This window comes from Aythya marila (genome assembly GCF_965140915.1).
Source record: "Aythya marila genome assembly, chromosome: 6".
Lineage (NCBI taxonomy): Eukaryota > Metazoa > Chordata > Aves > Anseriformes > Anatidae > Aythya > Aythya marila.
Window position 1 is genome coordinate 19,882,422 of NC_139047.1, and position 24,081 is coordinate 19,906,502.

Genomic DNA, 24,081 nt, shown 5'->3' on the forward strand with positions numbered 1-24,081 from the left:
TTCATTATTTTTGCTTATTTAGAATAGCTTCTGTTCTCCAGTGCGTTTAATGACAAAATCAACAGACCAACTCCCAGCTGTGTGGTAGATTTACAACGGGGAAAGTAACAGAGCTTGTCTGTGGGCTGGAAGTTGGTCCAGTAACAGACAACATAAACAAAACCATTTGTAGAATTGTTGAAGTAATTTTACCTTTGATAATGGTATTGAGCATTTTCCTATATGATATTTTACCATCACCTCTAGAGTTTTTGCCTTCCTTCAGGCAGTCGTGGGAATGTGGTTACTGAAGTGAATTTTGATTTCACAGTATAGAGACTTGATTTAAATAACCTGTTTAATCATGATTAAATCATGACTGAAATCAGTAGGCAGGAACCCTTGATTAAACTATTGATTCTAATCCTGCTTTTTGTTTGTACCTCTATTTCCTTCAGAGCTCGCTCCTTGAAAATAGTAAATTGTGTATTTCTTATTCACTACTTAAGGATGTTTTTATACTTCTCTGTGGTTTTTATTGAAAATTAAACACTGAAAAATGTTTTAATTAACAACAGCATCTAAAATGTAGTTTGTATACCGTCGCTTACTTAATAGAGAACTGGTATACTTTTGTATGTAAAATTGAGTATTGAACCACATAATCAATATTTTTTGCTTATTAAATCTAGGTTATCAAGAAGATTTGAATGTCTAAATATTTAGATGTCATGGAATTAGGTGTTTAACCTGCATAGCTGTGGTTTAAATTGTGTGGGCAATTAATTGCATGTGGAGATGTTGCTGATGCTGGAATTTTAAAATCAATAGAGCTTTTTATTCCATTCCGACTTTTTATTGTACTTGCAAAAGAAATAAAGTGTCTATTTGATTTTTAAATTCAATCAGCCTCTCACGTTTGAATGAATGTTTTCTTTTCAATTTGGTTTAGATCCAAACTGCACCTGGCAGTGAACTACAAATCTAAAGTAATTCAGGGAAAAAAGTGTTTCTGTGTAACAAAGTGAAGCACACTTGCTATTTTCAAGTTTTAGGGGGAAATTGCTGCTCAATGCATTACAAACACTAAAAAAATATATATATTGGTGCTTTTCACAAATTAAATCTTTACCACTGCTTAAAAACAACAACAACAACAACAAAAAAATGGCCGCCGCCTTTTGTGCTAATTCATGAATAATTTCAGGGAAAAACTAAAATACTGTCCTCTGCAGCAACAAAAATGATAGCTCTTTAACTAAGTTGTTTCCATCTGCTTGTGTGAGAGCAGGTAGGAAGTGTAAGCATCCAGAAATGATGCAGGTGAATACTTTTTCATTGCAAGTAGGTCAGAAAAACTCATTTCATTAAGCAAAAGTTAGACTTGCAAGGACCTGTGCAGAGAAATGGAAAATTGAGAACTGAAATTAAAAACTCCATTCCAGAATTTGCTGTTTGACTTTAGCTTGGAATAAATGTAACAAGGAAAAAATTGAAGGGTTTATAACTTTGCTTTGATTTAGCTTATGACAGCAGCAGCTACAGAAAGAGGAAAGACCCTATTTAAAAGTGTGTTTAGGTATATAGATAAATCTGAAATACTTGTAGTTCTTACATTTCTATGTCAAGAAATGAAGGCTTGATGCTGTAAATCAGCAGACGGAGGAAGGACCTGTTTTCATATTTGGCTTCTAAGATGATAAACTCTTTTGTAGACCTCTCTGGTGGTACTTCAACGTCTACTGGAGTTTTGTTGCTTCTTCAACCAAACAACTTGTGCATTCTCTTAGTTTTACAATCACATTCCATATATTGTCACAGTATTAAAAGCATTCTAATTTTTTTAAGTAACTTGGGACAGGTCTATGGATAAAACTGTCACAAAGTCTTCTGCTGGAGGAACAGTGTCTACCCTGGAACTATGGACTGTGTTCTAAGTTGATCTAGTTGTGACTGTAAGTCACTTGGTGGCTGCTGTTGGTGATGTACACATCCTTTTTCCGTTTGGTAGATGGCAAGGGGAATCTTTAATAGGTAACTGCTGTCTCATTCTGACAGCATAATAATCAAATTATGGTGTTTTGTTGTGACATTGTCTGCTTTTCAGTCTTGAAAGCACGATTGGGCTGTGTTTTGCCATCTGTGTTACTGCTGTCTCTTGAAATAGTGTTTAATATATGTGTTGCTTCATTTCAGGGATCTGTTCTTTACCTAAGAACATGTAAACATTAAGTGGTAATGGTGGTGTTTTGTGTTTTCTTTTGGGTCTTATAACCTGATCTTGAAACATCGTATCCTAACCATATTTCCTCTTGTTGGTAATGTATATGGAGAGGGATAATTTGTAAACTCACGAGCGTTTTCCCAAATCTGCTGAAGTATATGGTAAAGTTTTAATAGACTTCAAAGGGCTATGTATTTCAGGTCCACATTTTACTAACATGTAAATTTTAGTGCCATTCTGGTTGGTGTCAATCTGGAAGCTTGGCAGACATTAAGTATCTTTTCTGAGACTACCAAGAGTTAACAGAAATGTCCTTCCATTTAGTCTGGAACTTAAATGAAGTCATTAAAACGAATTTGAGAGGAACCATCTCCCTTCAGGATGCCATAAAGGTGTGATCTGCTCCTGACAGTGTGGTGATGTGTAATGGAGGTGCAAGGATGTTGATTAGTAAATGAAAGTTGAGGGTCGCAGTGTTAAACAGATTTCTGTAAACATGCAGTGAATCCTCAGGAGACTAATGCTGCTTTACAGTAAATGTTCTCTTCTGTTGTGTTTGAATGATACCATAGGAGCTTTAAAGTTCTGATTCACGAAATTACTTTAATAAACAGACTTCCTTTTCGTACTGCTTTAGTTATTGTTCTGCTACATTCAGCCTACCATGACCTCAAAACCCATGTCTAACTAGTGCATTATGCCTTTAGCATGTGAAAGCGAGAAATGAGTGACAAATATTGGGAAGGAAGATGATCTTTTGAATTTGAATACCAACTGGTGGGGCCAAATCATATCCTCTCTGCTCTGACTCCCCTGTTCCTGCCCCCATATTTGAATAACAAAGGAAAAAATATAAGCAAAGTTAAACAATCAAACAAAAAGACACAAACCCTAGTCTTTTGGGCTTTTCCTTTAATTACATTTCTTGCATTCTACATACAAAGATCTTGCCCCGGAGATGCAGAATGGAAATCGAATGGGTACATCTCTGGGATGTACAGCCTAGCTATCACTGATTAGGCAGCTCTGTTTCGATGGGAATGTTTTCTTTGCAGTCTAAATGAGCAGAGGTCATTTAAATGCTTCTGCCTTTTTGATTACAGCAACAACTGCAGTTGAGGTAGTGCAAATAGCATACTGCTTGCCTTTGTTTCCTAAGATATACTGAATTGTTGCTTTTCCAATGTAACTTAGTTTGCTTCACTGGTAGTTTTAATGTAGTTCAAATATCAGAGGGGAAGAGTATCTGTGAGACATAAAATTTTTACAAGTGTAACGTTTATTTTGAGTGTTTTGTTAAAGCAAATTGATGTAGACTTGGCCAACATCAGAAATCCCTGATGGTGGGGGAAATTCTGCGAGTGAGGCCTACAGGAGCATGGGGAGGGGAAAACTGTTGGGATGGGTTCCTTCATTTCAGAAAGGAAGAGTGCGCGTACTGTTACTTAGCTGTTGTAACATGTATCTCATCAAGGAATACAGACTCTCCCTAAATGTTATATGGAAGATGCTAAAAATTGTTGGAAATAGATGATGTTTCAGATAACTCTTTATAAGAGATAGTGTATAAACATCTGAAAAAAATGCAGTAGTAAAAGACAATGAAAATCTGTTCATTACATAGTCAAGATACCCTAGTGTGATTTAGGCCTTAATTTTAATTCCAAGATACATATTTTTCTTGAATCTCGCTTACATGATTGGTGTCTTGTGCAGAAGGGCAAAAGACATACTGACATTTGATGTATCCAATTTACAGTGTAGTCATTGCACCAACATGATTTCTTATCTTAATCTCACACCGTAAGTGGTAGTTCAATGATGTAGATCTATCAACTGCATGGAACGTTTAATTGACTATAGCAGGAATTAGATTATCAGGTAGTTATTTTTAAGGCTTTGTCATTAAATGTGAATGTCTGAAATCTTCATGTCTGATTTTTCTAGTACACCCATATCAGTCTAACTGGCTGTGTAATTTGTTTATTCTCTAATCTTGATTTTTGTAAATATAAACATTGTTCTGCAAATCATCTTCAGAACAGAGTGTCATTGTGTCGTCTTCTAATAACAGACTGTTCTAAGTCCAAAGGCAGAGGGGACGAAGTCATAAAGTTGGCCCATGCATTTTTGCTGATTCTTTAGGGAAACATTACTTCCTAGAAAATCAGAAAGCAGATCTAGTGATCTTAATGTGGACATCACATGACCCTGATGAAAAATCATAGTGATGTTTTGGAAAATGTACCTTTGTAAGGTGCAAAGTTTTAAATTCTGAAATTATTTACCAAGGAAGATGGCTGACAAAATATCTTACCATAGCTTGCTTTGGTGTTGCTCTTATTTAAAGCAGGGAAAAAAAAAAAGGCAGGAAATTAATAAATTGCAGTGTGCTAAAATGCACAAAAGTGTTTAAAACTTACTACTCTTTAAAAGAGATGGGCTATCTGTACTCATGATAATTAAGGTATATCTGTCTGTAATGGCACAGAGAGCAAGAAGCAAATAAGAGGTATTAGAAGAGATGGCAAAAAGGTCTGAGTTTGCATTTTAAAATAGAAATAACTTTTTCACAAATGTATTAGAGAAACTAGGGACCATTAAGAAATGATGGGAGAAGGTAAAAATTATTAATCACAAAGATAAAAGTGCCCTTTTTCAAAGACTATTTCTATGTAGCAGTAATAAAGTCTCTGTGAGCCACTGCATGTTGTGAGTGTAATTCACGTAACTAAAAAGAGAACTCCAGTGAACAAATGAAATGGTACTTGGAAGCTGTGTACAAATAAACCAACAAGCCCGAACAGTTGTCACCAAAGTGTGCACGGGGGGGCAACAGGGAAACTAATTTGCAGTAACAGTGACGAACTAGAACCAGAGAAGTGTCTGAAGACTGGAGAAGAGCATGAGCAGCTTTTAGGGGAAAAATCAAGTGCATCTTCTGTTAGGTGGAATATATAATGGCATAAATAATGTATGGAAATCAATAAACGTCTGGAAGGTAATGGAACCAGAAGCAAAAGCACTTAGAGGCTTCTAGCTAATGAATCTCGCCAAACTTCCTTTGTTTTCTTTCCTGAGTAATAGAGTACAATTAGACAGCAAGCAGCAGCATCCTAATTTCAAAATAGTTAAGTATAACCTCTCTAGACAGCAAAGTTGGACAGCTCAGTGCATGTCAACCTTTCTTGAATTTTTGTATTCGCTTTAATAAAAATATTTGACTAACTAACATCTATTTGGGACATTCTTCAATTTGAAAACCAAGTAAAATACACCCCATTTTCACCCTTCTTTAGGAAAGAGTGTGTTGAGAGCAGCTGGTCTCTCACCCAGGTGTATTGGTCTGTTAGAAAGTTGGTCATTTTTGTGGAACTTTGTAATTACTCAGCGCTATTTTTATATGGTGCATGTTTTATGGGAGGTTTGGGGACAGAGGTCATCTGCGAGCCTAATCTTTTAGTTTCTAAATAGGTGATTGGTAAGAGTGCTAAATATACAGAATTTCTTCTCATCAGCTGTATTTAGCATTTGACTACATGGAAAAAGATATGCAAGCTGGAGCAATTCGGTATAGCTGCTAATAAGCAAGATTTTCTGGTTTATCTCTGTAAAGGTGTGAGAAAGGTTTTATTCCCTTGATTTGCCTCTTCAAAAATGTGTGTAGGAAGAGGGTATGTAAGTCTGAGCTAAATCCCACATTCAGTCAAAACATCTCTCTCCCCCCTTTCCCCTCCCTCTCTCAGAATGCTAAATTTCTGTGCAGTTTCCCTTTTTTTTGGAAAGCAGCAGTTTTAACAAGCTTATTAGACATAATAAATTTCAGCAGAGGGGAGTGGAGTGTCAAAAGGGAACTTGGAGATGGGTCATGTGTGGTTTTCTTCTTGACAGAAAGCCATCCAGGTTTTCCGGGCAGTGGGAAGTGGAGAGCTGAGGTTCATACTAATTCTCTGTTGAATAAAAATAGACTAAGTGCGGCAATCTATATAATAACAGCAGATTTTTACAACAGAAGTAAATGAGCCTAGTAAAGCTGTACCTGTCTAGCTGCATTATCCACAGCTTTGTAGTAACATGTTGAAACTCTATAGCTTTTTAGGATAAAATTTTGGGAACCTGAAATTCCTTCCACTTCGAAGCATTCAGTATATTCAGTAAATGAGTACTCTTCATTTTAAGCACTGCATGTGGCATACTTACTTTTCAGGGTTTGCTATTTTGCTTTTGTCTGTGTTGCCAATCACTTCGGTTTTGGTTTTCTTGTGTGTTGCTGGTTTTTTGATTCTAATATTTTTGCAAGTATTTAACAAGTGATAAAAGCTCTAAGGCACAGTTGAATATGCTTGCCTGTTGGATTTAGTTTTCCCACAGCAAGACTTCATGACCTGGTATGCTGAAATACGAGCTTGCTCACGGTTCTCCTTGCTGAGGAGAAGAATAATAGACCGCAAAACACATTCTGTTGCTATTAGCTTTTCAAGTGGATTGAGCTATTCATTGGAAAAAGTGTGCTACAGCAATTTAAGTTCATCTCTGTGCTCAAGTCAGCTTGCCATTTCCAAAAATGAGGTGGACATCTATTTTGTGAAGAAACTAATGTTTTATTGATGGTAGAAATTATTAACTAAAACTGAAGTTGGAAACATGCAAGGGATAGAGGTTTGGAACACAGTATGAGATTATAAAGGAGTTCTGTAACATGGATAGTAAGTCCTGTATGACTGTGTAATATATTTAACTAGTTAAAGCACTCTCAGGGGCAGAAAACCTCTGGCTTTTATGCTCTGCCATTTATTTTATGTGTACGAAGTACCTCCACTGTTGAGGCAAAGGTGGTCAGTAAAAGAAGTTTTTCATTTCAAAACAGCTTCATAATAGACATTGTGCATCAAAACCTGCTTTTCAGTCTCTAAAATGAGCTTCTATGTATGTAGTTGATCTCTGACCGGGAGCTTTAAATCCAAGTGAATATTTTGTGACTCTTGGAGAAGAAGTGTGATGTATACTATTCAGACTATGCTGAACTGGTAGACCTGGTATGGCAGAGTGTCTTTTGAAGATTGGAAGGAATTATAGGATGTTATTTTATCCTTTAGACTGGGCAGTCATTTTCAGCCTAAGCATCTTTTTGTTGGTTTTCACCAAAATACTGCCATGAAAATGTGGTGAAGTCTCTCCTGTTGGGATGCTTTGGGAGAGCAGAATATTTGAAGTTGAGGAAAGTTCACGTTACAAAAAATTGCTTGCCAATGCTATTTGCATTGTCTGGACGTAGGACCTCAGGACATGTCACTAGAAAGCCAGTATGTTATTTTCTGTACTGTATCTGATGCTAATTTCATGTAGCTTTACTGTTAATCATGAGATTGCCATGAAAATGAGTCATTAAGAGAGAAAATCAGGAATCTGGCAGGTCTGGTAAATGGAAGTAGGGTATGTGGATGTCAAAATAACTGAGCATTTCTTTTGGGCAATATCAAGGATGGGATTTGCAGCTGTTGTTTCTGACCTGCCTGATTTTATGTGGGAGTATCAAGCAGGGGTCTGGCCCTTGTGCATAGCGAGGGTTTTAGCCAGAATTTATACCCCGTTACAAAGTTCCAGATCATCTGATTAGGTTTAAGAAGCAACGTCCCTTTTCACAGAATATGCTCTGAATGAAGCCTGTGTAAATTTCTGCTTATGGTGTTTAGGCACATAGTTTAGTGGGCAATGTTGGTGGTAGGTGGATGGTTGGACCGGATGATCTTAGAGGTCTTTTTCAACCTTTATGATTCTATGATTCTAATCATGATAACTCTGTAAAAATATATTTTCTCGTATTTTATTAAAGGCATGAAAGAACCAAGACCTAGTCTTCCACTGGCTTTAGCTGGTATGCTCTGATATTGTGAAGGAAGATAAAAACAAGCCATGCATCAAAGATGTGTTGGCTTTTTTCCCCCTTTTTGTTTGGTTGGTTTGTGTATATTTATTCAGATTCCAGAAGAGCTTTGTAAATGAGAAGTGTGGAAGCCTTAATGCTAAAGAAGATTTGTTTTATTAGAACAGTTTTAATATTTATAAAATTAGCATCTGAGGGCTGTAGTTCTAAGAGTAAAAACTGATCTGTAACAAATAATTATATCAGTATTTGTCATAGGTGAGAAAATGTATTTTATAAACCTCATACAATATATTGATCTGATATGGAGAGAATATAAATTTGCTGGGATTTGAGCTTTTTTAATCACCTTGGATATGTCCTCCAGTTGGGGCAATATTAGAACATAAAATTAAGTACTCTTCACATATTTAAAAGCATATTTTAAAGCTGAATTTTGTTTCTCTGAATAAGCCGTTCTTCATTATGTTTTAATATATACACTGAATGTTTTTCAGGAACTCCAGAAAAGAACTTAATGACATAAGGTTTGAGTTTACTCCAGGGAGAGGTAAGGCTCTTTCAATTGAATAATTCTCTTATTGTTCAGAAAGGTATTTCAGAAACTGATTAATGCTTATGGTTAATATAAATTACCTCTGTGGAATGTTCCCTAGTATGCAGAACAGTATATGGGATTTAACTTGAACAAGAATTGCAGATGTATGTAAATTCTAGTGGCAAGGTAGCATAATGTACAGCATAATCTACACAGTACATGTATACTCCATCAATTTTGTGTCTTACTGAGGTGATCTGTGTGGTGTGTAAGATCTTGCAGAGTGATATTTATGGCTTTGAAATTTACTTTTTCACATTTGGAAGACATCATAGGAAATGCAATATAATAGCCATAAAAGTACATGAGGTGATGGTGGTAATATTTGAGTTTACTTGCCCTCTGTAATAAAAGAAATTCTGTTAATGAGTATGAAGTGTACACCCTGCCCTGTTTCAAACGTTGTCTTCAACTGACAGTTGAGTTGCATTTCTAGCTTATGTATCATCACCAAACTTAATTCTGATATTGAAACTGATGACTCTACTGAATGCTTGTAGAACTTTATTGGGTTTCCAGTGCTAAGAATTGTAAGAAGTCATAAGATTTATTTTTGTTTGAAGAATACAAGATATTACTGGGATAAAATGCACAAGAGGATATGTTGAGAAAGAAGGTATCATTCTCGTTACGTAGCAACCCTTTGAACTGTGAACACATTTCATTTTTCTTAGAAGTCAGTATTCACTATACTTAGAATAGCCTTCAAAGAGCATCCACCTTAAAAGAAACCAGATTGGGAAAGATCTCTCTCTTCCTGTAAATCATAGTAGCTTTCTTATGCAGTAGTTCTGTGAAAATACTCTGTTGTCTGCCTGCACTTCTCATTAATTTTGATAATGGGTAATAACAAGAGAGATTTCTTTACTTAACTTGGCACAGAGTATCCTGGTTTAGTCACTGTCAAAAGAATTACTTAAATATTCTCCAAGCAGTTTCATAAGCCATGCAAGATGTCTTACTTGGTCAAAAAATGTAGGATATGTCATAGTAAAGTACAGCAAGACTGTTCCTAATAATTACCGAGGCAGCCAGAACGAGGCTTTGATTCTTATCCTCAAAGCTCTGCAGAAATTACAAATCACTCAGCTATATTCTTTTTCACGTGTGTTTTTCTTGAGGAAATTATGCAAATGTTTTAACAGCCTCAAAAAAATGCAGATACTTGGCATTGACACCATATGCAGTTGAGACTTTGGTGGAACATAGGCTTGTTCCTGCTGTTTCCTACTTCTTACCTTTAAGCCTTCCTAAGTCTTTATCCAGAAACAAGTAGTAGGCACAGGGACTTTGGAATTAACCTACTCAGGTACAGCAGTTGATGCCCATCATCTCCTGGGTCACAATACTTAAAACCTATTTTGAGCCTAGACCTCAAAGGAAGTAGTAACTATGTAACTCACCAACTCCACTGATAACAAAAAAGAAAATCTACTATAGCATAGCACTAATATGCAGAGCAATAGCAGTGATCAGGGAAGCAATGAAAACACCACCAAAATATAGTTTATTTTCTTGGTCACGAAAATACTGAACTTGTAAACATGTAAGAGTACCTAGTTAAATAGAGAAGAAATGCTTGTGGCCAGGAAAGGACTGTAGGGGGGTTTGTAATGAATCAAAGCATCACCTCATTTTGCTGTGTAGAGGCTGATAAGATAATTATCTTGGAAAATTGTGGTAATTTTTTCCCTCCTAATGAAAGATGATTTTGAATTCAAGCCTGCCACCATGGGAGTTTATGAACTAAAATATGGTTTTGTTATATTGCTTTGGATACTTTATTTTGTGGGTTCTCATCCTTACTCATTTCACCTTTTGGACAGACACAGCAGATGGCGTTTCTCAGGAGCTGTTCTCTGCAGGCCTGGTTGATGGCCATGATGTAGTTATAGGTAAATTACATTTTTGTTTGCAATTATGCTCTTGTGACAAATTTGTGTTAAATGGATGTGAAAAAATATATTTTCTGATGCTGGTTTTCAAAAAATCCTATTTGTCCTAATTTTGCTTTCATGTATGCATAGTTCAATCAGCAAGCCAATTTTCATACTAATCCAAGGATTGTTTTTGGAAGTTGGAACTCTTCAGTGGTTTGAGAGGAGTGATATAACATAGATCTCCCATAGGATTGTTTACAATTCAATGATTGATCATTTTTGCACTAACTTAATTTTTGTTTAACAATAAAATGATTTTGGAGTGGAATTATTCAAAGTATGTTTTGGCAGCTCTGAAGTTAGTAAGTTGAGTTCATGGAAGTAGAAGCATGCCAGAACTCAGAATCTGGGGAAATTGCATGTAGAGATACCATTTCTAGGGGAAAAACAAAAGATAATTGGAAATATTTTCTGGCTGCTGAGAAAAAAATACTTTATTTTTTATTTTGTGCTTCAATGTTTTTTGTTTGTTTGTTTGTTTGTTTGATGAAATTTAGTGCCTGGCAAATGTGATGAATTTGAAAGTGTTCCTTTCCCTCCAGTTGCCCCTCTTCTGATTGTTCAATGCCTGTAGAAATACAGTTGCCAAAATCAGAGGAGTGATAGTAAATGTTTGTAATATGAGAGCTGAATCAATAAATCCTAGTAGCTTGATCTTTGTGTTGTAGTCAAAGAAGTTCATATCAATTGATTCAGTTCTCATTACCAAACGAATCCCTAAATTCATATGACTTGCCTGGAATACACGCTAAATACATTCTTAGCTAAATGCACACTAAATGCATTCTTAGGCTAGCTAGGGTATTTCAGAGAGAAGGCAATACCTTTTGTTTTCATATGTCCAGAAGACAGGCTGACTCTAGCTGATGGAAGAAACAAAAATCCTACCTATGCCTTTACTTTGATTTCTAAAGAAAAAGTATTTAGGGAAGGTTAGCAGATGGTACAGACTAGCAGGCACTCTTTAGAAGTCAATTCTACTATGCTCTTACAATAAGGGTTCGGGGGAAAGGGGACAGCTTGGCCTCAGTGTATTAATCTTGAAATATCCATGAAGAAAAATGGTGTAAGCATACTGTTGTTGATGCTTTTTTTTAGATTTTTTATAGTTTCAAGATATTTAACTTTTTAAGGTAATTTTTTAAGAAGAATTGTTGACTGTCACACCTGCTTGGGCAGTCAGCTGGCACTCTGTTGTACAGAAGTTAGGCATTAGGTGGTGATGCTGCAGCGCAGTTCCCACTGGGACCTGGTGGAACCCTTTTTGCCTTTGTTCTTCCCTTTTCTCTTTGCTGCAAAGTTCTCTTCTGCTGCAAACTCCTCATACTTTCTGTGGAAATAGCAACATGAGTAGGATTTGGTATCTTTCAGGAGAAGTTTGAGGAAAGGCAAATATAGGGATCCCTCATGGCTTTAGGGTTGGTTGAAGTTAGATGATCTTTGAGGTTCCTTCCAACCCATGCCATTCTCTGATTCTATGGGACTTTGGCCCTTGAAGAAGCACAAATATTTAAGTAATGTGGTTTTCCCTAGCGTGTTTGGCTAGACCACTGTCTAGTTAATAACATAAGTTTATTCCCTTATTTAGTTCCTCCTTAGAATTTCATCAAATACTTTGTTTTTTAGTGCTACAATGGTCCTTTTTGTCCCCTCAATAAAGGAAATCCAGTGTAATTTGTGTGCATTCATTATATACAAGAAATTTATGATTTCATTAATTTTAATCAGTTTACAAGTCATTTTTGTGAATTCATAAGCCCTTACCTCAAGCTCCACAGGCACAAATTCTTGCATTGCTTTCTACTGTAATTTTCACTTGTCTGTTTCCACCTGTGAAGTTAAATTTTCAATTAGGCTGAGACATTATTTTCCCAGAACATGACTATAGATTTCATGTTTTACTTAAACACAAGTTCTGGTACTTATTTTTTTTTTTTCTGTTACTGAGATTTTAATTAAGGAAAAAAGTAGTTCTGAGAATAGGTTTGTGGTTTGACGTGTCAAAAATGGCTAAGAGTTGTATGAGCGCGCAATAAATCTTGCATGCAAGCATGTTATTGAAAATTTCAGCTTGTGATTATATAGTCTTAGTAGGAAGAAGAAAGATTATGGGATGTTTAACTGTTGTAAGGAGCAGCAATGAATCCACTGAATCTTGCATGTTTCATTTCACTAAGTTCTTGCATCTATCATTAAAAATGCTTAACAATCCAGTCATATTTTAATATAGCTGTTCAAATTAAAAACAAACAAAAGCACAAAACAAAAAAAATAGAATGCAACTTCAAAGTGCAATGCAACTTAGTATATTAGTAGTATCTTAGAAAGTTAGTAACATCTTAGTAGTATCTTAGTAGTACCTTAGAAAGTTAGTATCTTAGTAAGTAATATCTTAGTATCTTAGAAAGTTAGAAGCAATGCCAGGTTACCCCAGCAAGGATGTGAAGGTCCTGGCCACATCTGTTTGCAAGAAATTGGGCAAGTTTTGAGCTGTCATCACCACTGTTAGCAGCATGGTCCTGAAACATGCTTCAGTCCCTTAGTTAAACGCACTAAGTCATATTCATGTAAGAGAACAGATGGTGCTGAAAAATGTAAATCTGCTTACAAAACTCCTTTTCTTTGTAAAATGATTTTGCCACCTTGTTCACTCCAAATTAAAAGATTTAAAATCTTCCTGTAGAGGAATAGGGGAATAGTAGAGATGAGTTTGGTTAACCTTCTTCACCAGAAGAACTGATTCCATTAGCTTACAGATTGAAAGCAGCTGATAAATTACCTTTCACTTTTCAGCTGAAGCATGCAGAAATTCAGCCTCTATAACCTGAACAAAAACAAAATTCTGAGATAGCCTCATTAAAGTTGTTCCTGTAGTTTCTTTTAATGAAAGCTGGGATGTGTAGAGGCTGGGAGAAAAAAGAAGTGAAAATACCTGTGCTTATGTTGAACTCAACAATTTATTGGTGTAACAACTGGTTTTCTGAACGGGTACTCAAACCAGAGTCAGCAAAGGCTGCTGTGAAAAGTATGGCCATGGCATACGTGAGCTGAAGCTGTTAATAGGGACCAGCTGATGTGTACGTTTTATAGAATTCACTGCTAAGCATCAGCAGTCTTCACCTTTTGAGTCCTGCTGGATTTGCTTCACTTAACACAGGCATCCCAGGAAGATTTCCATTCTGATAAGCAATAAGTTCAGCTACGTGTTCTGCAGAGAAGCAAAAATTCCATTTTGCATGTTCAGTTCTCGCTACGTTTGACTGGTTTCTGTTCTTATTGACAGTAGCATTGTTTCACAGGAGGTCTCTAGATCAAGGGAATCAGTACAAAAAATTTAGTTTTAAAGTAGATTTTGAATTCGCAGAAGGGAATGAGTCTTGGAGCCTATATGTAGACATCTAGTTGATGAGGTATTTTTATGCAGCTCTGAAATACCTGTTAAATCATGTAAAAGATCTGTGATATTTTCAGAATGTTTTGAGATAAAATGTCTGTGAATATGCAATATATGTATATTAGGTAGTAAATGTTCAGGTAGTAATGCTTTATTTCAGTTTCTTTGGTACCGTAAAGGAAAGTTGAAACATATCAACACTCAGTTGCAATCCCACTTTATTGGTGTGCATGTAATTGCAGCAAAGTTGTAGGCTATAGTTAATCTTCTGGAGGCAATCCTTAAATTTCAGAACCTACACGTGTCTATTTATAGTTATTTAAAGGAAAACAAACAAACAAACAAAACTACCTCCTGAACAAAGCTTAAATAAAAAAGCCTTGGTAGTTTTGTGGTCAAGAAATGTGCAGTTGTTCTTCACTGTGTTAATGTAACTTTAATTTTAGTGGTTTTTGTCAACGATTATCTGTGAATACCTTGAGAATCAGAGAAGATGTACCTTCACAATTATTACGTCAGACACGAACTACTGGTGAATAGGCAGCTATCTGTCTTTTGTCTTGGAACCAGACCCAGATATCCTTTTAATATCTGGAAGAGCAGCTTTTAGTAAAACAAAGAAAAAGCTTCCTGCTTAGTAAGGTCTAATATGTTTAGAAGAACCAGCTAAAAAAAACAAAAGTCAAATTTTGAAATTAGATATTTTGAAAGTCGCAATTTTTTTTAAATATCTTGTCTATTTTCTTAGAATTGAGAATAGAATAGATGCCAAATTAGTTTGATTTTGTGTGCGTGTGTGTGTGTGAATTTGAAGCAGTTACTGTGGTAGGTGGATAGGGCTAACATTGGCATCCAGAATAAAAGAAGTCATGGCCTTTTGTGACTAAGTTGGCCATGAAACAAAGAACACGTATCAGGCCAAATGCAGAATGACAAGATTTCAAGGGATGTTAAGCAGTAAATAATATGCATAGCTCCCAGTTCATCAAGAGTGTTAAAGCATTTGAAACTGAATCACCTGATTGTCTTACGGTATCCTCTCTGCTGATGCTGAAGTTAGTTTCATACTCCAATGACAAGCTGAAAAAGCAGAAACCCGTTTTGTTAGTATACTGTCTGTAATAGCATCTTAACTCACAGTGACACTGATAATCAAATTCATAGACACTGTCACAGAGTTCCTCTGTGTATATTTGTTTTCCTTGTTTTTGTCTTGCTTTTGCTTATATCTTGTTTTGTTTGCTGTCTTGTTAGATTAATCAGCTTTAAAACTGGATGAAATGATGACATTTTTCAACTAATTTCAGCATATTTTATTGTAATCAGAAAATATGATCATGATACATAAGTAGAAAATGTATTGCATAAATTTATGTCCTCACAAAGAACAATGGTGTTGCTAAGGGTGCGTGACCTGGGTAGCACTACCATTTGAAGGCAGCAAAGGTTTGTCTTTCAACATCAGTAATGTTTTGAGATGCAAAACATTTGATTTTTGTAATCTTTGGTAGAAGAGAGTTTGCTAGAAACATTTTTCCTCCTGTCAGTTGTTCAAAATAGGTGAAATAACTGTTTTTTTGTGTATCACATTTTGTATATTCCAAAGTTTGAGGTTCCCATAAGCTTTATAATGAGAAAATGCCTTTATAGATCTCAGCAATTAATTCCAAACATCAGAATAAATAGTTTACCTTTTAATATATTACCCAGAGAGGAAATTTATACATATATACAAGTATATATATGTTTAAACAAAAAAAACAAACAAACAATATTTTAAGGTATTTTGTAAACTCTTCTACCTTCAATGTGTGCACATAACTCTGTATCTCTATAGCAAGAGATATATATACATGCATTGCAGATAGGAGAATCTCTCTAAAAGTCCCAAGGGCTTAACTAGGGACTTAAATATTTCAACACATCTGGCTCATTTAGAGCTAATGCATTGAAGGGTGACTCATAATGACTAGACTGTTGGGAGTTCTGGAGATTTGAGATACACCCTCAGGTAATCAAGCTTTGCATCTAGTTGCTCTTTCAAAGTTACTTTAGCTCTATATGTCATATGTAACGGATGCACTTGAGAATGTATATTGTGTGAAAAATGCTGGTTTCATGCACATTCCCACCTTACTGAATTTTCTGTGTGATGGAAACTTAGGGGTTCAAGATGGAAAACAGAACGTCGTGTTGGGTGAATAGTAACTGCTGCTGTAATGGCTGCTGCAGCAGACCTACGACATGACACGATGTGAATACATGACAAAAGATCCTCAAAGTAAACAATTAAATCTGTACACGTACCAATGTATTATATTCGATGTGCCTATCTGTCTTATAGTTATGGACAAGAAAATCATAATTTTTAATTACTTTGTGGGGGGGGAGGTGGAGTTGGCAGTTGCCTTCAAAAAAGGTTCATTTTTTTTTTCATCCAGTCAAGCTGTTCCTACTCACCTGTGTAGGTGGGGGACAAACCTATCTCTTAATCTCTAGGATTAGTTTGGGTTTTGCCTGACAAAGTAGGTGATAAACTTAAGACCAGAGTGTTCCCTGCCCTCATAGGTCTGAGTTGTTTTTTTGTGGTCTTCAATTTCTGGTTCACCAAAAAAAAAAAATCGTGAATTTGAATCAGAAATTGTCAAGACAACTATGTTCCTCTTTTCAGTAGTAATTCAGTTAGTGTTGTTTGTTTCCTTGGCATTCACTTCTCTACAAGTATGTCAAAATAGGGATTTATTGATATACTTCAAGCTAGAGGTAGTCTGTTTCAGAACCTAACTACTAAAATCAGGGCTTCGTTTCTAAATACATTTTTCCTTCTTTCAAGTTTCAGACGTAGGTATTGAAGTAACCTGGCTGCTCTTTCATCTTCTTAATAGTTTTGTCAGAACAATATCTATAATTCATAGCAGAACTGAGGACAGGAGGAGTTGTGAACATCTGATGAGGAAAGGAATTACCAAGTGATAATATGCATAGCAGAATGTGACCTGCTTTTTTCTGCATAGACCTACATTTCAACTCCGATCCAGCATGATAAAGATGCCTGTTGAGCTGTCTTTGATATCCTGATGTCTTTCAAACTGTTGTCAAAACCTTTGTCTGAAAGCTAGCACTTGCTTTCTGTGTTCAGTCACTGGCAAATGATTTTTTTTAACCTTGTACTCTGACTCATTCTTTTGTATAGAAAATTTATGAGCATGATTTACTGTAATATCTTAGGCTTGTTAAATATCCCTACTAGCAATGTTGGGCAGCAGGACTACGTTTTTATTTTAAATGTTCATTTGAGACTGCACTGTGGTTTAAAATGCTTAGGAACATCAGAACGCTTTTCTCAAAATGATGAGGGAATTGTGAAATCTGTATATACTCCTGCCTCAACCCTTTGAATTCTTCCTAGTTATCATCTACCCCCATTAAGTGCACACAGAATCAAGGTCTAAAATTCATAAGCATTTAGGTCTCCAAATATGTTCTATCTACCTTTTTATCACACTGTTTTAAATATGCAGTGGTTTTTCTAAGTGTTCTTCACACACTTCTGGGGAGGAAAATATAAATCCTGAAAATTTAGCATTGTGTGTGTTTTTTTGTTTTTGTTTTAAGTTTCTTGGAAAAGGAGCATTTTGCCAGTTGCAGTTGTATTTTAATTTAACCAGTAAAATGATATCACATTTTCATTTTTTTTTTGGCACAGGGGCTAAAAGTGTAAATGTGTAAATGTAATACATCATCTTGGGATCAGATATTTATACTAAATATCATCATCAAACACCCAAAGTTCCGATTAACTTGCTATTGGAATTGAAATAGCTATATTCGTAGCGTTAAAAATATTTCATTATCCATTTGCATTTGCAGTGCTTCTGCTTCATAAAATATGTTGCTTCTATTGGGTGGGAATTTTTGTCAGCTACTTACAGAAAAATCTTGTGTATTTTTCAGTCTTCAGTTTTTCAATTTTTGTCTGTGACCCTGGGCATCGATTCCCTGTATTAATGGATGATAATGTGCAGACCTTTGAGATCTACACTTATTCCATAAGCTCTTTATTTTTTTGATTTGAGCAAGGATAAATATTTAAGGGCGTGACTTGATTTTAAAGGTCAGTCAAGAATATGCGTCCCTGATGTCTCTTCCATGCCTTTGCCTCTTCTGCTATTGAGTAACATAGCGTAGCTGTTCATGAGCTGAAGCTTTGGTCTCAATTATTCCCCCGCTCCCTGGAGCAAGATAGCTCGATGGCAAACTACTAGTTAAATGTCCTTTAAAAACATCTTTTAAATGGGCCGTTCTTAGGGAGGTAAGGATGGTTTTATCAAGTACAGTTCTTCGTGCCTGGTACTTCATATATATGTGAGAAAGAATCCATTCCTGGTTTCTACCATGGTCTACTATGCTGGGGCTCAGAAACCACGTGAACCACAGGACTCAAGTGGTTTTAATAATCACTTTTAGCAGTGTGAATTGCTTAGCACCATAAAATTGTAGTCCTGCTGATAAGGATGCTGAAGGAGATTTTCTCAGTTTCTCACTATTCAAGAGGAAACTTGTTTGGCCCTCTGTTGTTCTGTAGATGAGTACTGCTCTCTTGCAACTGTGTTTTCTGACTGTGAAGCTGCAAATCAAACTCTTGGATATTAAAGCATCAAAATTTGAAATAGAATAAATCATTTCCACTGTCTTTGCATCCCAATTCAGCAATGAGAATTCAGACAAATTTGTGAGTCTTAATCTTACTTTGATAAATTCCTAATGACAGTCTTGTCATAAATAATATATTTCTAAATGTTTTTAATGTTTCTCCTTTATCAGTGTTCAATAGCTCCCTTGGAATAGAAGCTAGGCTTGCTGCTGATCTTTATTTTCTTTCATTTCTTTCTTATAAGAATCACGTCTAGCTCCTTGCAGTCCTCTCGCAAAAAAAACACTTCTTAGTTAGTTGTCACAGATCTCAAAATGCTTTAATATTTCCCTTGCTACTGTTCTCAAGCAACATAAACAAAGGGATTTTGACTAGCATCCTGAATGGAGGAACTAATGGAATCATGCTCACTTAGAAGACCTTTTTGACTTATTTGAAAAGGCTTTTAATCTTTCGTGCAGACAGTTTGTGAGCTATTAAATAATAATAGATAATAATAATAGAGAGATCTGGAAGAATTGTGACCGAAGGTTGATTGCTATGGCTGTTTGCATAATATAAAGTAATCCAATGCTGGCTAGGTTTCAAAACTTAGTTTTGATTTTGTTCTGATCTTGCAAATGCATGAAAATCACTCTGCAGTACAAAATACAAATGAGTGTATATATTGTAATGAATGTCTTGTAATAAGTGAAATTGCCTCATGAGTATGCATCATCAATTCAGCCCTTTGGAGAGAAGCCCTACCAGCAGTTGAATTACCAGGGATCATAATTCTAGTAAAAAGTATTCCCTGTCACTCAGGCTTCCTGCTTCTTGAGACCCATACAGGAGGATACAGCATTAATCCTCAAATCAGTGGACTCCCAAGGCATTTATTATGTAGAACTCCATGTATCAGATGAAAATGGCAAAATAACCCCCTACAGTTGGGGGAGAGGTAATGTCTGAAACAATCGGAGGAAAGCCAATAAATCTGTGGTGCTTTGAGTTTGGCCTTTCTAATAGCAATACACTCAGATGAAGTAGAGAGCAGCTGAAGGTTGCTATTTCTAACAGACTGAGTTTTGGACTACGTAAAAATGATTTCATTTTTCATTTATTTAAAACCACTTCTTTATTTTCTCAAAGCTTTTTTTTTTTTTTTTTTGTGACAGGTGACAGTAATTGTGTGCCTGAATAATGTCTTTCCTTTCTTCATATCTGAATTTCAGGATTACAATATGCAGTAGCTTTCCAAATCGTTGAACCTAAGCATAGCTTCAGGAGTTCACCATCCTTTTTTTTTTTTTTTCAAAATGGAAAAGCATTTGAATCATTATTCTTTTCAGTGCCACAGAAATACTGCCTTGAATTTTAGATGCTGCCTGTTTCTGTGTTTATGCCAGATGGCTCTGGCTCAGTTGGCTAGGTTGCCATCGTACAGGAAATAGTTCTACTGTATTTCATATAGCTTTATTTACTGTCTCATTAATTTTAACTTTTTCAGAAGTTTTCCCTATTCAGAAGCCATTAGGGTTAGATTTCATGCTGTGTTAAAAATTTTCAATAACAATGCAGAACCCTGTCACATTTGGAGAAGCAAAACAGCTATTTGAGACTGCCCCAAGTATGCTGAGTCTGTTACGTGTATTTTTGTGTGTGTGTGATCATGGAGATAGCCTTTTAGTTCTGTTGAATTAGCTCATATTGATTTGCTTATTTAAAATTTTAACTGATGTAGTAGGCTAAAAATGTTGTATAGCAGACAGTGATTTGTAGTATATGCTAAATAAATGTGCGTTCTAGAGGATGCTAGCTATGTGAGCTTCTTATTTATTATATCTGCAATTAGCTGTCTGTGTTGTGTATATTTATATGCTGGTGTTGACCTTTTTTGTCCTATTGCATGTTCCACAAGTGCAGACGCTCACTTTGACAGAGTGACACAACCATTTGTCTCTGAGCAAAACCTGCAAAAGAACCTGGAATGATTTGTGGTACATGGGTTGATTATATGTCCTTCAGAAGCCTTCTGAAGCAAGCTGAATGGCCCCTCATTTATTGCTGTAAACAACAAAAGCCTATTGTGCTAACTGCTGCTAAGGTTTGAAGAGGATTTTTGCTCCAAGGCGCGATTTGAAGTATACTCTATTTACTTGGGGGGTTGCTGGCAAAGGTTTTTCCATCACTGTTTAATTCTTTTCCTGAAGTTATCTTGTCCATATTTCTTCTGCCTTTTATAGTAGCATGGCCAAAACATCCTGAGAAACGCTTTGCAAAATAAAAAGTAGGGTCTCGTATATCCAGGCCTTGTGGAAATGGTGAATTCCCAACAAGGTTTTCAAATTGTCAATTAGTGCTGCTTGCAGACATACTAATCTACTCGGAATTTCAGAGGTACAGTATCCAAGGCATGACTTCAGAGTACTTCAAAGAAAAATGGCTTTGTCAATCGAAACTGTAGTATACTTATGTTGAAGATGAGCTGTAGAGTAGGATCCAGGGACATGTGTTTTAAAATGTCCCCAATTTTCCAAGTAGCTTAAGAATCAGCAGAGAGAGTAATTCGTCCCTTCTTGGAGCCACTGTTCTCTCTAAAAACTCAGATTTACTTGGCTTGCTAACTTGTGAAGGAAAAATCTTGGGGAGCACGGGGAAGGAGAGGTAGTAAGAGAGGGTAGTAAGATTTTCCTCCTATTTCCCTTAAGCTTCTGGTAGTGTTCACAGATGTGCTTGGGTTCATCTGCATTTCAAAACTTTAGGCTCATTTTTTCATGTCGAAGGAAAATGACATCTTTGTGTAAACCTTACTGGGAGGGTTCTTGAATCTTAGCCTGGTGAATTGTTTTCCTCGATGAAAAGAGCTTAAATTCAGTAGCTGGGGAAGATACTAGTGAGTAAAGCCTAAAAGCAGCACTCTTTCAGTGATTTTGTTCTTTCCTGCTTGATGTGTTCAGGAACTCTGAATAGGGCTGAACTGTAGCAGCAACTGCTTGTTTGTGGGGAACAGTGTTTACTGTTGTGTGCATGTCTGACACAAATTTCTAGGTGTATTTCAGGAGACTTTGCATACTTAATCATCAAAATTGTGTAGGTGTAGTAACAGTCCTAAACTTTTAAAGTATATCCTTAATAGTAGTAAGTTGTTTTAAATGTAACAACTTAATTTATTGCATTTAAAGTAGGCTGAGTCTTCCATTCTAGAGTGTGGTGTTTAACTTTCATTTTTGTAACCTTGAGGATGTCTTATTTGTAGTTAAGGTGGAATCCCAGTCTTTTTGGAGAAGTAATTGGAAGGCAGTGCAAGCTGGCTGTCAGGAAGGATTTTTAGCTGCTTGGATGGCTTCTGCTGCCTGTGCTGCAGGCTCTGTTTCTGAAGGAAAATAACTAAACTGGAGATGCCATGAACACCTGCAGTTCTTGTTTCACTGATGTTTTTCCTAGCTATTTACATCAGGACATGAAAGATTCAAGTTATCAGTTGAGTCAATATCTTCAAGCTATTCAGCACTGGGACACGTCTCTCTGCACCTGTATGCTTACTGAAGTACCTAGAACCTTTCATTTATACTAATATAAAAAGGATCATAATTATCTCATGATCTCTTAAAAAAAACAAACAAAACATATTTTAGACACAAAGTGTGTGTTTCGGGAAACTAAGTTAAGACAATTGGCTCTAATTGTTGGCCTTGCCTTCTAAATAAAGACAAAGACCTACAAAAACAAAAGCAAGGAGTTAGAAAAAGGAGCAAGCTACCCAACAGTACTATGTGGTTTTGGTAGGTAATTACTCACACGTTTCATTCTTAGTTAATTACTTACATTTTCAGATATTGCAGAAAGAGCCAGCCTTTGGGGGGATTTGCATTCATTGTGGCTTTATCAAACTATTAATGACATTATCCTGGCAAACTCAATTTTCCTGCCTTTCAGTAAAGGCCAGAAAATGTAAAACTCAAAGTATCAGAAGTCACTGGTGAAACACCAGTTTTACTTGAACAATGCTGAATGTATATAACCGAAATTGAAAAGATATCTGTAGAAAACTGCAGGTGTGCCTATTTTTATGTAAATTCTTATTCTAATATTATGGAATCTTTGCAGGTCTGCTTTCTCATTTTCAAGCGTAGCCTGAAAACATCTGGCATCACTCCCTTAAATCCTCCTAATCTTCTGTTTGATTAAACACATCCCACTCTAGTTATGGCCCATCAGAGAAGGAAAAATAAAGCATATTTCATATGCTTACTTCAGATGTCTCTCCAGCATTTTATATGTAAAAGGTTTTGGCTTGTGTTCATATTAAAAGTAAAGACTGGTGAACAAAATAACTGTAGCATCTAATGAACCAGGTTTTTTGAAAAGCAATTTTGTAAAGAAAGTTACCAATCTAAAATATCACTCCTTTCTGTAACAGATTTTAATAAAGATAAGTAAATTGACTCAACTATTTACATATATTGCTAATATCTCTCTTGCTACTTTTGCTTTCAAAATTTGAATTTCTTCCCTGGTAAAGAATCAGTGGGGGGGAGAGGGGGGTGTTAAGCTTTTTAAGATTTGATACTGCTTGTGAAGACCTCAATCCTGCTTGATAATTGTATGTGATATTTATTAAAACACTTGCTGATAAGCTAGCTGGTGCTTGCAAGTGCAGGAACAGTAACTTTGCCCAAAGGCAGGTGGCAGTTCTTGCATTCAGGTGAAATAGCCAAGCAGCCTGCTGACTTGCAGTTGTCATCCTACAGCTGGACTGCATTAAATGAAAGGCTGGCCCTCTTGCAGGCCCATTTAAAGCTCATCTTACTGTAATGTTTTATAATAGGTAAAGTTAGAAGTTTTTGGACTTGAGATCTGATTCTTTATCTCATTTTGTAGATCTGAATCTCTCTTTGGTGAAGCCAAGTAACTCTAGCTGGAGAATTTATTTTATTTTGCTTTAAAGAAATGTTTATGGGGCTTTGGATAAACCAGAACTCTCTGGAGTACATGATCTTATTTTATAAATATTTAAGACATACAAACTTGAAGATATTCTATCATGGCTTCAGGAGCTATGAGCCTGAACACAATATTTTTGCCTTCATGTGAGATTAAGTATTAATTACAATGAAAAGCATTATCTGTATTTGCATGTATTTTGATAGGTAGGACATACTGCAATAAAAATGAATTACTGATTGTGGAAGTGAACTGTGTGATTAAAATAAAAACTGTTTGTAATGACTAGAATAAAGATTATGAATAATGAAACTTTAAAAGTGGAAAGACTTTCTATTTTAGTGGCTGTAGCTGAGTTCATTTAACTGTGAAGATTATTATTTTTTCTTTCCAAGAAGTGTTCCACACAGAATGTACCTTCTGCTTGTTTTTTAATGTTCGTTTTTATTTTCAAATACTTTTTCATCCCTGGTTTAATTTGT

The 24,081-nt window shown here is 35.9% G+C and overlaps 1 protein-coding gene across 2 annotated transcripts in view; it reads left to right on the forward strand.

Annotated features, from left to right (window-relative positions):
- STK39 (serine/threonine kinase 39) overlaps nt 1–24,081 on the forward strand; it is an 89,124-nt gene that overhangs the window by 56,428 nt on the left and 8,615 nt on the right. Inside the window, exons 14-15 of one of the 2 annotated variants that reach the window (XM_082763046.1) lie at nt 8,585–8,637; nt 10,512–10,580. In XM_082763046.1, coding sequence (XP_082619172.1) covers nt 8,585–8,637; nt 10,512–10,580 — 122 coding nt within the window. The remainder of the gene's footprint in view (nt 1–8,584; nt 8,638–10,511; nt 10,581–24,081) is intronic. The other variant, XM_082763047.1, reaches the window with a different exon arrangement.